Source organism: Stegostoma tigrinum, chromosome 1 (assembly GCF_030684315.1).
Source record: "Stegostoma tigrinum isolate sSteTig4 chromosome 1, sSteTig4.hap1, whole genome shotgun sequence".
In the NCBI taxonomy this organism is placed as follows: Eukaryota; Metazoa; Chordata; class Chondrichthyes; order Orectolobiformes; family Stegostomatidae; genus Stegostoma; species Stegostoma tigrinum.
Window position 1 is genome coordinate 118,533,109 of NC_081354.1, and position 15,775 is coordinate 118,548,883.

Below are 15,775 nucleotides of genomic sequence, written 5' to 3' on the forward strand. Positions count from 1 at the left end.
TATGCTGAGGTTATTACCTTGGTGTCCTTCCTATTTATCATCACTCTACCATGTCTTTTTGATGGCTAAGGCTCCACTCTTTCTGTGGAGAGTGTTGTTTCTCATAACCGTAAGTACAAAATCGGAGAGATTTTTTTCCTGCCTTCCTGATGTCTGGACGTCTGCCCTCTCTTTAATTAGCATTGTGGGGGTAACTCCTTTCCACAGTTGAGATGCCAGTTGAGCATCTGTTTAATTAAGAGGAAAGGCTATCTCGAGTGAACAAAAAGAATCACAATAATAACTTGAATGGGAGGCCTGGCACAAAATCAGCATTGGATGCTAGCTGGCGTCATAATTTGCATACTCCATATATTTATGATATCTGCACAAAAGCCCCCACTAACTTCCTGATAATGTTTGGCATGGACCATCCCTGAAATTATTGGCATTTCGCTATTTAAATGGCACTATGCTTGTTCACATGGATTTTCAAAAAGCGTTAGGTCTGGTACTTTTTGGAAAGCTTGCTAATAAAGTTACAACATTCAAGAAGTGTCAGAGAGCTTTAGGAAATTGGTTACTGGTTAAAAATGGAGAATTATGTTCTTTTTAGGAGCTAAGGTATGCAACAATGGTATTACCAAGGTCAGTGTTGCGGTAAAGGCATAAATGGGGAAGAAAGTCGTAAGAATTAGTTACTCAGGAGAGACAGTCAGCAGTACATAATAGGGTAATCCACGATAAAAGTAAAAGTTAAACTACACTCTAGACAACGACGATACAATTTGAAATTAAACAGAATAGCTTATGAATGAAATGGTCATTGTTGGACAAATGCCCAACTGTCTGGTGGAGATGTGAGTATGAATGGAAAAGGCCTGAGTAAAATAAATACCTAAAAACAACTGCAGTATGGGCCAGCAGGTTGGTAGAGGATTTTGAGTGTTTATTACAAGGCCCATGCTCTTGCATGCCTTGACGCTGTTGACAAAAGTTTGGAGGATGGCTACTGAATGTGCCCATTGTGCTCCTTAGAGGACGGAATATGCATTAAGACCCTAAAAGCTAGCAGTTGTGAGTACCATCTACAAGACACACTATGACAACTTACCAAGGTACCTCAAAAAGCACGTTGGAAACCTGAAACCTCCACCTTCTAGAAGAACAAGAGTTATAGACTGCCACAGCAAATTCTCCTCCAGGTACACTGCCTGACTTCAAACTATATCACTGTTCCTTCAAGTTAGAACATAGAACATAGAACAGTACAGCACAGAACAGGCCCTTCAGCCCACAATGTTGTGCCGACCATTGATCCTCATGGATGCACCCTCAAATTTCTGTGACCATATGCATGTCCAGCAGTCTCTTAAATGACCCCAATGACCTTGCTTCCACAACTGCTGCTGGCAACGCATTCCATGCTCTCACAACTCTCTGCGTAAAGAACCTGCCTCTGACATCCCCTCTATACTTTCCACCAACCAGCTTAAAACTATGACCCCTCGTGCTAGCCATTTCTGCCCTGGGAAATAGTCTCTGGCTATCGACTCTATCTATGCCTCTCATTATCTTGTATACCTCAATTAGGTCCCCTCTCCTCCTCCTTTTCTCCAATGAAAAGAGACCGAGCTCAGTCAACCTCTCTTCATAAGATAAGCCCTCCAGTCCAGGCAGCATCCTGGTAAACCTCCTCTGAACCCTCTCCAAAGCATCCACATCTTTCCTATAATAGGGCGCCCAGAACTGGACGCAGTATTCCAAGTGCGGTCTAACCAAAGTTTTATAGAGCTGCAACAAGATCTCACGACTCTTAAACTCAATCCCCCTGTTAATGAAAGCCAAAACACCATATGCTTTCTTAACAACCCTGTCCACTTGGGTGGCCATTTTAAGGGATCTATGTATCTGCACACCAAGATCCCTCTGTTCCTCCACGCTGCCAAGAATCCTATCCTTAATCCTGTACTCAGCTTTCAAATTCGACCTTCCAAAATGCATCACCTCGCATTTATCCAGGTTGAACTCCATCTGCCACCTCTCAGCCCATCTCTGCATCCTGTCAATGTCCCGCTGCAGCCTACAACAGCCCTCTACACTGTCAACGACACCTCCGACCTTTGTGTCGTCTGCAAACTTGCTGACCCATCCTTCAATTCCCTCGTCCAAGTCATTAATAAAAATTACAAACAGTAGAGGCCCAAGGACAGAGCCCTGTGGAACCCCACTCACCACTGACTTCCAGGCAGAATATTTTCCTTCTACTACCACTCGCTGTCTTCTGTTGGCCAGCCAATTCTGTATCCAAGCAGCTAAGTTCCCCTGTATCCCATTCCTCCTGACCTTCTGAATGAGCCTTCCATGGGGAACCTTATCAAATGCCTTACTGAAGTCCATATACACCACATCCACAGCTTGACCCTCATCAACCTTACTAGTCACATCCTCAAAAAACTCGATAAGGTTTGTAAGGCATGACCTACCCCTCACAAAGCCGTGTTGACTGTATTTGATCAAGCCATGCTCTTCCAGATGGTCATAAATCTTATCCCTCAGAATCCTTTCTAACACCTTGCAGACGACAGACGTGAGACTTACCGGTCTATAATTGCCGGGGATTTCCCTATTTCCTTTCTTGAAGAGAGGAATTACATTTGCCTCTCTCCAGTCCTCAGGTACGACTCCAGTGGAGAGCGAGGATGCAAAGATCTTCGCAAGTGGCGAAGCAATTGCATTTCTCGCTTCCCAAAGCAGCCGAGGACAAATCTGATCCGGGCCTGGCGACTTGTCAATCTTAATGTTTGACAAAATTTTCAGTACATCAGCTTCCTCTATCTCTATCCATTCCAGCATGCACACCTGCTCTTCAAAGGTTTCATTCACTACACAGGTCGTTTCTTTCGTAAAGACAGAAGCAAAAAACTCATTTAGGGCTTCCCCTACCTCCTCAGGCTCCACACACAAGTTCCCTATGCTATCCCTGATCGGCCCTACTCTTTCTTTGACCATTCTCTTATTCCTCACGTAAGTGTAAAATGCCTTTGTGTTTTCCCGGATTCCTTCTGCCAAGCCTTTCTCGTGCCCCCTCCTGGCTCTCCTCAGACCATTTTTGAGCTCCTTCCTTGCCTGCATGTAATCCTCTCTAGCTGAACTTGACCCTAGCTTCCTCCACCTTATGTAAGCTACCTTCTTCCTTTTCACTAGAAGCTCCACCGCTCTCGTCATCCAAGGTTCCTTTATCTTACCCCGTCTTGCCTGTCTCAGAGGGACATATTTACTCATCACTCCCAACAACTGTTCCTTAAACCATCTCCACATGTCTATAGTAGTTGCTGGGTCAAAATCCTGGAATTCCCCTCCAAACAGCACTGTATCCCTGCATTCTAGGATAGCGGTGGATCAAGAAAGCAGCTCACCATCGCCAATTCCTCCTCCAGAGGATTAGACATGGCAACAAATGCTGGCCTAGTCAGCGATGCCCTCACTCCACAAATTAATTTAAGAGAAATACAGAAGATTGCATTGCCGAAACTGAACACCATATACTAAATTGTAAGTTGCAAGGAAACCACTGTTGGAAATGTGCCCAGATGTTTGATTAGATGACTTGATTAGTGTTTGACTTAAATTCCCATGTGGCAAATGAAACAGGGTGCTGTTCTGTGTGGTGGCAGCGGGGAAGCTCTGCCAATTGCGAGGGCTGAATCAACATTTAAACTTTTTGTCATTTCTAGAATGTAGTCATACAAATTAGAAATCTCAGGAATAAGTAGAAGTATCTTTTTTTACCTTGTGGTTCATCTTCCTTTTTAAGAATTTCTAACTTCTTCTGTTTTGCTGCCAATAGTTCACGTTTTATCTGACGTGCTTCTTTGCGTAGCTCTTCACTGCACAAAAACAATATTTATATAAGCATATCATTTTAGCTGCAATAAAACATGTTCCAGCCAGATGCTTAGAAATTCAATTATAAATAAAGAAATGTGGTTATTAGTAACAGTTATGACAATGAACATTTGAAACATCAGGCTGGAGTTTTCAGCAAGGATATACGTCACTGTCTTTGCCTCGCTGAGAGATCTGTGGCAAGAGCATTGCCTCTTTTAGTGTATAATTGATTGCTGTACCATCAAATTAGGTCAGTGATGTCATGAAGCTGTTCAAGGAACCAATCACAGTCAACAATTCTCATAGACTTAACCCAGAAACAAAATGCACCAAAGTCAAATAGCCTCTTTAAAGTTAAACATAGAATAAGAGATCACCTGCTGATATGGAAGAAAAATTTGTGAATATATTTTAAAGCAGAAAGGAAAATAAGAGCTGAAGACCAAATGGCCCTTCAAACCTGCTCCAACATTCATTGTGATCATGACTGATCACCCAACTCAATAGCCTGTTCTGATTTTCCCTTGTATCTTTGAACCCTTGAGTTCTCAGGGCTATGTTCAACTCAGATAATGCTTTGGTCTCAAATGCTTTCTGTGACAGCAAATTCACAGATTTAGCATTCTCTCTGGGTGAAGAAATTTCTCCTCATCTCAGTCCTAAATGATTACATGATATTGTTAAATATGTGGCCTCTGGTTCGGGACTCCATATTTAGTTGATTCACTCGCGAGATTTGGGCGTTGCTGGCTGAGCAGCTTTTATTGCCCATTCCCAGTCACCCTCGGGAAAGTGGCTGTGAGCTGCCTTCTTGAACCGCTGCAGTCCATTTGATGTAGGTACTAAACTGCATTCGGAATTTTACTGTTTCTATGAAATCCTCCACATTCTTCTGACCTGCAGTGAACATAACACTGTCTTTGTATGTCAGTCCTGCCATCCCAGGAATCTGTGCTTTTGCTATACTCTTTCCATTGAAAGAATCCATCATCAGATAGGAGACCAAATCTGCACAGAATATTCCAGATGCGGTCTTACCAAGGTCCTGAATAATTGCACAGGACATCCCTGCTCTCCTGTACTCAAACCTTTTGGCCATAAAAGCCACGATACCATTTAATTTCTTTATTGTCTGATACACTTGCATGCTTACCTTTGGAAAGGACGCCCAAGTCGCATTGCACATTCCCCTCTCCCAATTTCTACCAGATAATCTGCATTCTTGTTTTTCTTACCAAAGTGGATAGCCTCACATTTAGAACATAGAACCATACAGCGCAAAACAGGCCCTTCTGCCCTCAATGTTGCGCCGACCTGTGAACTAATCTAAGCCCCTCCCCTACACTATCCCATCATCATCCATATGCTTATCCAAGGACTGTTTAAATGCCCTAATGTGGTTGAGTTAACTACATTGGCAGGCAGGGCATTCCATGCCCTTAGCACTCTCTGAGTAAAGAACCTGCCTCTGACATCTGTCTTAAATCTATCACCCCTCAATTTGTAGCAATGCCCCCTTGTACAAGCTGAAGTCACCATCCTCGGGAAAAGGCTCTCACTGTCCACCCTATCTAATCCTCTGATCATCTTGTATGTCTCTGTTAAATCCTCGCTTAGCCTCCTTCTCTCGAATGAGGACAGACCCAAGTCCCTCAGCCTTTCTTCATAGGGCCTGTGCTCCAGACCAGGCAACATCCTGCTAAATCTCATCTGCACCTTTTCCAATGCTTCCACATCCTTCCTGTAATGGGGCAACCAGAACTGCATGCAATATTCCAAGTGAGGCCGCACTAGCGTTTTGTACAGTTGCAGCATGACATCACGGCTCCGGAACTCAATCCCTCTACCAATAAAACCTAACACACCGTAAGCCTTCTTAGCAGCACTGTCAACCTGGGTAGCAACTTTCAGGGACTTATGTACATGGACACCAAGATCCCTCTGCACATCCAAACTACCAAGAATCTTTCCATTCTGCCTTCCTATTATTCCTCCCAAAGTGAATCACCTCACATTTATCCATATTAAACTCCATTTTCCACCTTTTGGCCTAATTCTGCAGTTTATCCAAGTCTCCCTGCGACCTGCAACATTCATCCACACTGTCCACCACCCCACCGACTTTAGTGTCATCTGTAAATTTACTAACCCATCCACTTATGCCTGCGTCCAAGTCATTTATAAAAATGACAAACAGCAGTGGTCCCAAAACAGATTCTTGAGGCACACCACGAGTGAACTGACTCCAGGCTGAATATTTTCCATCAACCACCACTCGTTGCCTTCTTACAGAAAGCCAGTTTCTAATCCAAACTGCTAATCTCCCTCAATCCCGTGCCTCTGTATTTTCTCCACCAGCCTAACACGTGGAACCCTATCAAAGGCTTTACTGAAGTCCATGTACACCACGTCAACCGCCCTTCCCTCATCGACATGCTTGGGCACCTTCTCAAAAAACTCATTGACGTTTGTGAAACTCGACTTGCCCTTGACGAATCCATGCTGACTATCTCCGATCAAATTTATTCACATTATACTGCATTTGCTCACTCATTCAGATTATCTAAATTACACAGAAGAATCTCTGCATTCCCCTTACAATTTACTGTCCCACTCAGCTCTGTATTAGCTTCAAATTTGGAGCTATTGCATTTAGTTCCCTCAACTAAATTGCGAACAGCTATATTCCTGCACACAGTACCCCACTGGTCACTACCTGCCATTCAGAAAAAGACCCATTTCTTCTTGCTCTGTTTCCTGTCTGCCAACCAGTTCAATCTCCATCTCAGTACATTATTCCTCAATCCCATGTGCTTTAATTTTATTCACTAATATTTCAGGATAAAGGCTTTAATTAATCTTTTATGATCAAGATATTTTCAAATTGACGCAAATACCTTTTCAAGAGATTCCATCGCAAGCGCAAAACCCTCCATTAAAGGCACAAAAGCATGACTCATTAATTCTCTCATTTCCTTTTTTCTCTCCTTCAATGATTTTCTGCAGTCATCCAATCCAATCATTGCTGATGGCTGCACAAAACATTTTTTAACTTCCTTCAGGCAACATCCACACAATGTTCACCAACTCCAATCTGCTCTGAGTGGCTGAGCCATAAAAACAACATTTATTCATAAAGCATGTTCAAAATCGTTAAATACCCCAAAGTACTTCACTGGAATGTTACCAAACAGAGGGTAACATGAAGTCACAAAAGGAGGCATTAGGGTTATTGGTTAAAAGTGAGGCCAAACAGTTAGATGTTAAGGAGCACTAGGATGTTCAGGAGACAATAAGTGAAACAGCACAAGATAACTCAGAAGGTCGTAAGGGCAGATTGCAGAGACAGGGAAGGCAGAAGGCATGAAGAATTTCTGCTGGGAAAAATCTGGATTGTCTTCTGGCATAGAGTGTTCTAACTCATTCAACTCCTTGTGTGGCTTGTTAATTGAGTATTTTGTTTCCAGTAGCTATGTCCTGCTTCAGCACATTTTCTGAAAGAGGCCTATTGTTTTAATAGGTGGGCACTGTTTGCACCCATGTGGTTTCTTTGATTTGAAGCACTTGAAAGAAATTTTAGTATCTGGTTTTTGTCCTACCTGCTACATTGGCATATCACGTGTGACTTTTGTGGTTTTATTCCTTGAGATTTTAAAATCTATTACATTCTTAAATTTGATCTTCACCCCTTAGAATTGATCTGTATTGATTAATGGGCCTCTGCTTCACATATCATCTGAATGGCTCTCTCCAGAGTTAGCTCTTCTTAGAACTGCAATAAATCAGTTGTATAGAAACAAGAGTATCAACGTTAACAGAGAAGGAAGGAGTGCAGGTTAGCACTGCATTTGATTGTTAACAGAAAATGAAAAAAGGAAGAATGTGTGATTGTCACATCACACCAAGGAATCATACAGAAATAGGGGCATTTGATAATAGAACACAAAACACAGAATACAGAACAGTACGGCACAGGTAAAGGTCCTTCAGCCACTATGTTTGTGCCGTCCATGATGTCATTCTAAACTAATTCCAGCTGCCTGCTCAGGTCCTTATCCCTCTATTTCCTGCCTGTACATCTGTCTAAGTGCCTCTTAAACATTGTTATTGGTTCTGCTTCTCCTGGCTCCCGGGCTACTGCGTTCCAGACACCTACAACTTTGTGTAAATAAAACATGCCTCGCACAGCACCCTTAAACACTTTCCCTCTCACCTTAAAACTATGCCCCTAGTATTTGACATTTGACCCTGGGACAAAGACTTTATACACCTTATCCAAGCCTTTCATAATTTTATATATTTCTACCGAGTCACCTTCAGCGCTCTAGTTAAAACCAACCCATAACAACCAAAAGAACTGATGATGCTGTGAATCAGGAACAAAAACAAAGTAACTGGAAAAGCTCAGCAAAACAAATTAGAGGAAACCTTCAAGACCATCAATAATACCGTTACTGGCATAACATTCACAAAAGAGGTGGAAAACAACAACAAACTGCCATTCCTAGATGTCACAGTAGAGCGAACAGCCAATGGGGAACTTCAAACCAGCGTCGACAGGAAAACAACACATACGGACCAAATACTGAACTACACGAGCAACCATCCCAACACCCACAAACGAAGCTGCATTAGAACATTATTCCAACGAGCCACCACACACTGCAGCACAGAGGAACTACATAGAGCAGAAGAAAATCACCTATACAGCGTATTCAAAAAGAATGGGTACCCGATGAACACAGTCCGCTGATTCCTCAACAACAAACCCAAACAAACAGACAAAACGGGCTCAGAAACCATAACCACTCTCCCCTACATCAAAGACATTTCCGAAATGACTGCCAGACTACTCGGACCTCTTGGCATCAGGGTAGCCCACAAACCCACTAACACACTACGACAGCAGCTAATGAACTTAAAAGACCCTATACAGACAACAAGCAAAACGAACGTCATCTACAAAATACCTTGAAAGAACTGTGACAAACACTACATTGGACAAACTGACAGAAAGCTAGCCACCAGGATACATGAACATCAACTAGCCACAAAACGACATGACCCACTATCACTCGTATCCTTACACACAGATGAGGAAGGACACCACTTTGATTGGGACAACACATCCATCCTAGGACAAGCCAAACAGAGACACGCACCAGAATTCCTAGAAGCATGGCATTCCAACCGGAACTCCATCAACAAACACATTGACTTGGATACAATCTACTATCCCTGAGAAAAAGAATAGGAAATGACATCACCAACACAGGAAATGACATCACCAACCCAAGGAAACCTAAACAGATAAATAGAAAGCGGGACATAACACCAGCGCTTCGTCGGAGGCTCACTGATGATGTTACCTAGAATGGTGGTGAAACATCTGGGAACAAACCTTCCAGCTCAGTGAACCAGCTTACATCTGGAACAAAATAAAGACCCACTCTTTTGCGGACCGAGAAGAGGAGAGTGCTGTGTTGGTGGTGGAAGGAAGACGTCGGGTTGGCTGCGCACCCTTGCAACCGGTGGATTTTGATGCTGGCTTCGGCCTAACGCTGGTTCAGGGGAGCAGCCAACCTGCAACGATGGCTGCGGCAAGTGCTCGTGCCCCAAGTCAGGGGGTCCGGAACACCATCTGTGTTTCCGTGAAGAAGGTGGATGAAGGTGCACCTGTGGACCGCCTGTGAAGAGGGTCCTGCTGGACTGTTGTGGGTTCGCTGCTGCGGACATTTACTGCCTGCAGGATTTCCCCGGAGGAGGTTTTTACGATGTAACCTTCAGGAGTGCCAAGCTTTGCGAGCGCTTCCTGGAGGTTTCCAAAGAGAAAGGCAGTGAGGTCCCCCTCTCTGTATTGACCGCTGTCCCGCTGTTCGTGATGCCAGCGCAGAGGAGCCGTATGGTGACTGTACACATGTACAACCTGCATGTGCCAGCAGTTGATGTCCTGACCTTCCTTGGAAGGCACGTGAAAGTGGAAGGGGACCTAACTGACATCATGGACCCCTTTGGCATCTGGACCAGTAGGAGGCAGGTCAAGGTGACGCTGAGGATGCGCGTGGATAGGAACATTGTACACCCACCATCCAGCTTCGCGGTCGGCAGGAGCAAGGGCTACCTGACCTACGCAGGGCAACCCAAAGTCTGCCATGCCTCTGGTAGGTCAGGTCACGTGGCGGCCGACTGCAAAGCCATCATCTGCAGGGAGGTGGGACACCTTGCAAAGGATTGCCCTCAAGAAAAAAGCTGCAACCATTGCGGGGAAGCGGGCCACCTCTGCAGGGCATGCCCGCTGCAGGGGACCACCTACGCCCAGGTCGCCGGCAGGGGCAATGCGGGGCCAGTCCCCCCGGAGGACAGGAAGGCACCAGGGCCCTGCAAGGACCCTACTAATGTGCAGGAGGGCCAGGTCGTGCAGGAAGGCCCAGCCCCGCAGGGTGGGCCCGAGGCCAGCAAAGCGCCCCTCCAGGCTCCGCTCCCCGCCGACAACCCGGAGTCGATGGAGGCGGCGACAGGCGACCCAGGGAAGTGGACAACAGTCCGGAAAGCGAGGAGGAAGGCGCATCGGCGGGCCCAGGAATCGCAACCATCAGGCGGGAAGAGGCAGCTACAAGGGGGCTATAAGAGTTCCTCTGACGAGGGAGATTCGGAAGGGGCCCGCCCAAAGCAGAAGCTAAAGATCTCAAGGGAGAAGGAAAGCAGCACCCCACTTCCAGGTGACGGGAGGTGTCCTGAGGCTCCCTCCGACACCCAGTCACGTGCCGCTGGGGCACTGGAGGGCCCCCCGGAACTTCCAGGTGGGAAGGAGGAAACAGCGCGTCCCCAGCCTAACCCAGAGCCGGACTCTCCTGCCTCCGTACCCCCGACGGGGGGAATGCCACCCAGAAGGCAGCACGGATGGTTTCCTGAGCCCGGAGAGCATCCAGCAGTTAGCCTGGGCAATGGGCATGAAGGGACAGATGGAGGGGGTGGACCTTGGACTTGGGGAGGGTACTGCAGTCAATGCCCACAATGGGGGTACTAGTTGCGAGCATTAATGTGCGCAGCGTCAAGTCTACCGCAAAATGTGTGTCCATGTTGGCCTACCTGACCAACATCAAGGCGGACCTCCTGTTTCTGCAGGAGTGCGGGATACCGCACCTCAGCAGGTACGAGAAATGGTCCAGCGCCTGGACCTGTGGGCCTTTGATCTGGTCGGGGGGTAACGACTGTCGGTCCTCGGGCCTGGCTATTCGGCTGTGGGGGCGCAACTTCACCATCTCTCAAGTTCAGGAGGTGGTGGTGGGGCGCCTCCTAGTGGCTGACATCACCAATGCTCCCCTGAGGCTGATCAATGTGTACGCCCCAGCGGTACAGAGTGAGCGGTTGGCCGTCCTGCAGCGGCTTCCACCCCTGCTGGCTACGTCCAGGCCGGTCATCCTAGGCGGAGACTTCAACTGCATCATCGATGCAGATGGAAGATCCGGCGTGGGGACAGCGGGTGGGGGGGGGGGGGTCAACTGGACGTCATGTCCAGATTCCTGATGGGCACGGTGAAGGGCGCCAAGCTGCTCGACGTCTTCAGCACCCCTGCAGATGGAGCACAGCGGAGGTACACCTGGTCGCGGCCAGACGGGTCTATTCGCTCAAGGATAGACTCCGTGTTTGTGTCACGGGCATTCTCGGTCAGGTCCACCGGCGTCGAGCCAGTGTTCTTCTCTGACCACTGCCTCCTGCTGGCCGACTGTCACTTACAGGATGACCAGCCGGCCGGCAAGGGGACGTGGAAGCTCAACACGACTCTGTTGACCCCAGAGAATGTCGAGGAGCTTAAGAGGGAGTACACCGGTAGGAGAACCGTGAAACCCCTCTTTTGAGTCTCTGGCAACTGGTGGGAGACGGTGAAGGAGAACATCAACAGGTTCTTTGTCCTCAAGGGTGTTCGGAAGGCGAGAGAGAGGCGGGGAAAGCTGTCGCGACTCCAGAAAAGGGTGCAGAACCTGCTCCTTCTGCAGTTGATGGGGGTCGATGTCACGGAGGACCTCCGCAAGGTGAGGGGCCAGCAAGCCTCGCTCTTCGCCGCGGAGGCCTCCAGGATAATCTTCCGGTCCAGGGTCCGCTCCGTGGAGCAGGACGAGACGTGCTCGCGTTTCTTCTTTCAGAAGGTGCACAATGAGAGCTCTGTGCTTAGCTGGCTGAAGGAGGACGACGGCTCGGTGACGTCGTCTCGGCCCGACATTTTGAGAATCAGCAGATCCTTCTATGCCGGACTGTACGACATGAAGCCCATGGACAGCACGGCCTCCGAGTCATTCCTGTCGTCTATCATGGAGGTCTTAGACGACGGCACGAGGGAGTGGCTGGACCGGCCGATATCCCTGGACGAGCTGACCAGAGCCCTCAAGTCCTTGGAGAGGAATAGGACTCCCGGAAGCGACGGCTTACTGGTCGAGCTGTATTCCGCTCTGTGGGACCTGGTCGGCCAGGACCTGCTGGAGGTGTACGATAGTGCGCTTCGGGCAGGGGAAATGTGCAAGTCCATGAGGAAGGGCATCACCACCCTCATTTACAAGAGGAAGGGGGAGAGGGAAGAAATTAAGAATTGGCGTCCCATTTCACTGTTGAACGTGGACTACAAAATCCTGGCCAAGGTCATACCCAACCGGGTCAGGTCTGTCCTGGAGTCGGTGATTCACCCTGACCAAACCTGTGCTGTGCCGGGCAGGAAGATCGCTGAGAACCTCGCGCTCATCAGGGATATGATCGCCTACGTACAGGACAGGCGGGTGGACACCTGCCTCGTCAGCCTGGACCAAGAGAAGGCTTTCGACAGGGTCTCTCATGCTTACATGAGGGACGTCCTCTCCAAATTGGGGTTCGGGGAGGGCATCCGCAGTTGGATCCGGCTGCTCTACGCCAACATCGTTAGCGCAGTCTCGATCAACGGGTGGGAATCGGACAGTTTTCCTGTTAGATCTGGAGTCAGGCAGGGCTGCCCGCTCTCTCCTGCCTTGTTCGTGTGCTGTGTAGAGCCCTTCGCCGCATCCATCAGGAAGGACGTGAGCCTGAAGGGTGTGACTATCCCAGGCAGCGGAGGCCTTCAGGTCAAGACCTGCCTGTACATGGATGATGTCGCCGTCTTCTGCACCGATCGTCGGTCGGTGAGTAGACTATTGGACATCTGCGGCCAGTTTGAACTGGCCTCGGGTGCCAAAGTCAATAGGGGTAAGAGCTAGGTCATGTTCTTCGGAAACCGGGACGACCGCTCCTTCATCCCCTTCACCGTCAGGACAGACTATCTGAAGGTGCTGGGTGTTTGGTTTGGTGGAGCTGGGACGTGCATTAAGACTTGGGAGGAGCGTATCACCAAATTGAAGCAGAAGCTGGGCAGGTGGACGCTCCGGTCCCTCTCCAGCGCGGGTAAGAACCTGGTTGTCAGGTGCGAGGGGCTTTCGGTACTGTTGTATGTGGCGCAGGCCTGGCCTATTCCCTGGGCCTGCGCCGCTGCGGTCACCCGGGCCATCTTCCACTTCATTTGGGGGTCAAGGATGGACCGGGTCCGCAGGGACACCATGTACAAAGACCTGGAAAATGGGGGAAAGGGCGTACCGAATGCCACCCTCGCCCTGGCGGCTACCTTTGTGTGCGGCTGCATCAAGCTGTGCGTAGACCCTCAGTACGCAAACACCAAGTGTCACTACTTACTGAGGTTCTACCTGTCCCCGGTGTTGCGAAGGATGGGCCTGGCCTCGTTGCTGCGGAACGCTCCGAGTAGTTGGACCGTCCCGTACCACCTGTCCTTCGTGGAGAAATTTTTGAAGGGAAACACCTTTTGACCACAAGGCCGTCAGGCAGTGGTCAGCACGTAGTATCCTCGAGACCCTTTGGGAAAAGGAGAGAGTGGATCCCATCGTGTGGTTCCCCATGCAGACTGCCAAAGTAGTTTGGCAGAATGCCTCATCACCAGAACTTTCAAACAAGCACAAGGACATTGCTTGGCTGGCGGTGAGAGGGGCTCTGCCAGTGAGATCCTTTATGCATGCCCGGAATCTCTGCGCCACCGCACGCTGCCCTTGAGGCGGCTGCGGGGGGGACGAGACTGTCGATCACCTCCTTCTGGAGTGTGCCTTTGCGCAGGAGGTCTGGAGGGGGATGCAGTAGTATTTGTCGAGGTTCATCCCGAGCAGCTCCGTGACGCGGGACTCCGTGTTCTACGGGCTGTTTCGTGGGACGCACACCGAGACCAACATCAACTGCGCCTGGAGGACCATCAATGTGGTGAAAGACGCTCTTTGGTCTGCCCGCAACTTGCTGGTCTGCCAGCTGAAAGAACTGACCCCGACTGAATGTTGCAGACTGGCGCACTCCAAGGTCCAGGACTATGTGCTGAGGGACGCGCTAAAGCTTGGGGCAGCCGCCGCCAAGGCGCGGTGAGGAAAGACCACGGTATGAAACCCCTCATCCACAATAAAAAAAAGGGCCCTATCTGGTAACTGGGCCCAGGTGGCGCCTTCCCCAACTGGTCAGGGGGCCAACGGGGACTGTGCGGGGTGACGACTGCCGGGGTATTTTCTTTGCCTTGTTTTTTTTCCTTTAGTTGGTGTACGTACCCCCTGGGTAGCCCGGAGCAGTTTGCATGACTGGGTAGGTGTATAAATATGTTTTTTTTTGTACATCTTATGAATAAAGTATATTTTTGCAAATAAAAAAAGGTGACGAAATGTCTGAAAACTAACCTTCCAGCTCAGTGAGCAATCTCACATCCAGAAAGTTAATGTTTTAGGTCTGGTGACCCTTCCTCAGAAAACAATCCCATGTTTGTCCAATCTCTCCTGAAAGCTAATACACTCAAGTCCAGGCAACATCCTGGTAAACCTCTATGGCAACTCCCCAAAGCCTCCACATCCTTCATATAGCATGGTGACCAGAACTGCACACAATACTCCTAATTTGGTCTAACTACAGTTTTCTACAACTTCTTTTATACTCAATGATCTAACTGGTGAAGGCAACCATGCTTTTTTACAATCTTAGACACTTGTGTTGCCATGTTCAGGGATCTATCAATTTGCATCCCATGATCCCTCTGAATAGCAATGCTCCTCAAGGTCTTGCCATTTACTGTTCGCTTTCCTCTGCATTTGATCTCCCAGAATGCATCACCTCATATTTGATGGGATTAAACTCCAGCTGCCATTTCTCTGCCAACTTTCCAACTGATCTACATCCTACTGAATCCTTCGATAACCTCCCTCATTATCCATCAGAACACCAATTTTTGCATCATCTGCAAACGTACTAATCAAACTACTTACATTTTCATCCAAATTATTGACTTGATCCTTGCAGAACATGACTGGTCACAGATCTTTAGTCAGAAAAATACCAAACTACCGTGACAGGCTTTGTCAAATGCTTTATTAAACTTCATGCAGACAACATCCATTGCCCTATCTTTATCAATCATCTTTGTTATATCCTCAAAAAAAACTCAAGTTTGTGGGAATGAGAACTCCCCTGTATAAAGCCATGTTAATAGGGCCTTTCTTTTCCAAATGCAAGTAAATCCTGTCCCTAAGTGTTTTCTCCAATAATACACCTACCACTGATATAAGGCTCACCATTTTATAATTTCCTGGATTATCCTGTTGCCCTTTTTAAACAAAGTAACAACAGAGGCTCCTCTCCAATCTTCTGGGACCTCACCTGTGGGTAAAGAAGTTACGAAGCTTCTCCATCAAAGTCCCAGCAATCTCCTCCCATTCCTCCTCCAGCTTATCCTGGAATTCTCATCAGGCCATGGGGCTGTATCTACCTTAAATGTTTTAAGACATCCAACGCTACCAGCTCCTTAATATCATCATGCTCAAGAATATTAACATACACCTTCCAAATCCTATCATCATCCACATCCTTCTCCTTG

The 15,775-nt window shown here is 47.9% G+C and overlaps 1 protein-coding gene across 2 annotated transcripts in view; it reads right to left on the reverse strand.

Annotated features, from left to right (window-relative positions):
• cwc27 (CWC27 spliceosome associated cyclophilin) overlaps nt 1–15,775 on the reverse strand; it is a 236,692-nt gene that overhangs the window by 98,196 nt on the left and 122,721 nt on the right. For both annotated transcript variants that reach the window (XR_009446088.1, XM_048542191.2), the window contains exon 11: nt 3,772–3,869. Coding sequence is in view for 1 of the 2 variants with exons in the window: in XM_048542191.2 (XP_048398148.1) it covers nt 3,772–3,869 (98 nt within the window). In the remaining variant the exon portion in view is untranslated. The remainder of the gene's footprint in view (nt 1–3,771; nt 3,870–15,775) is intronic.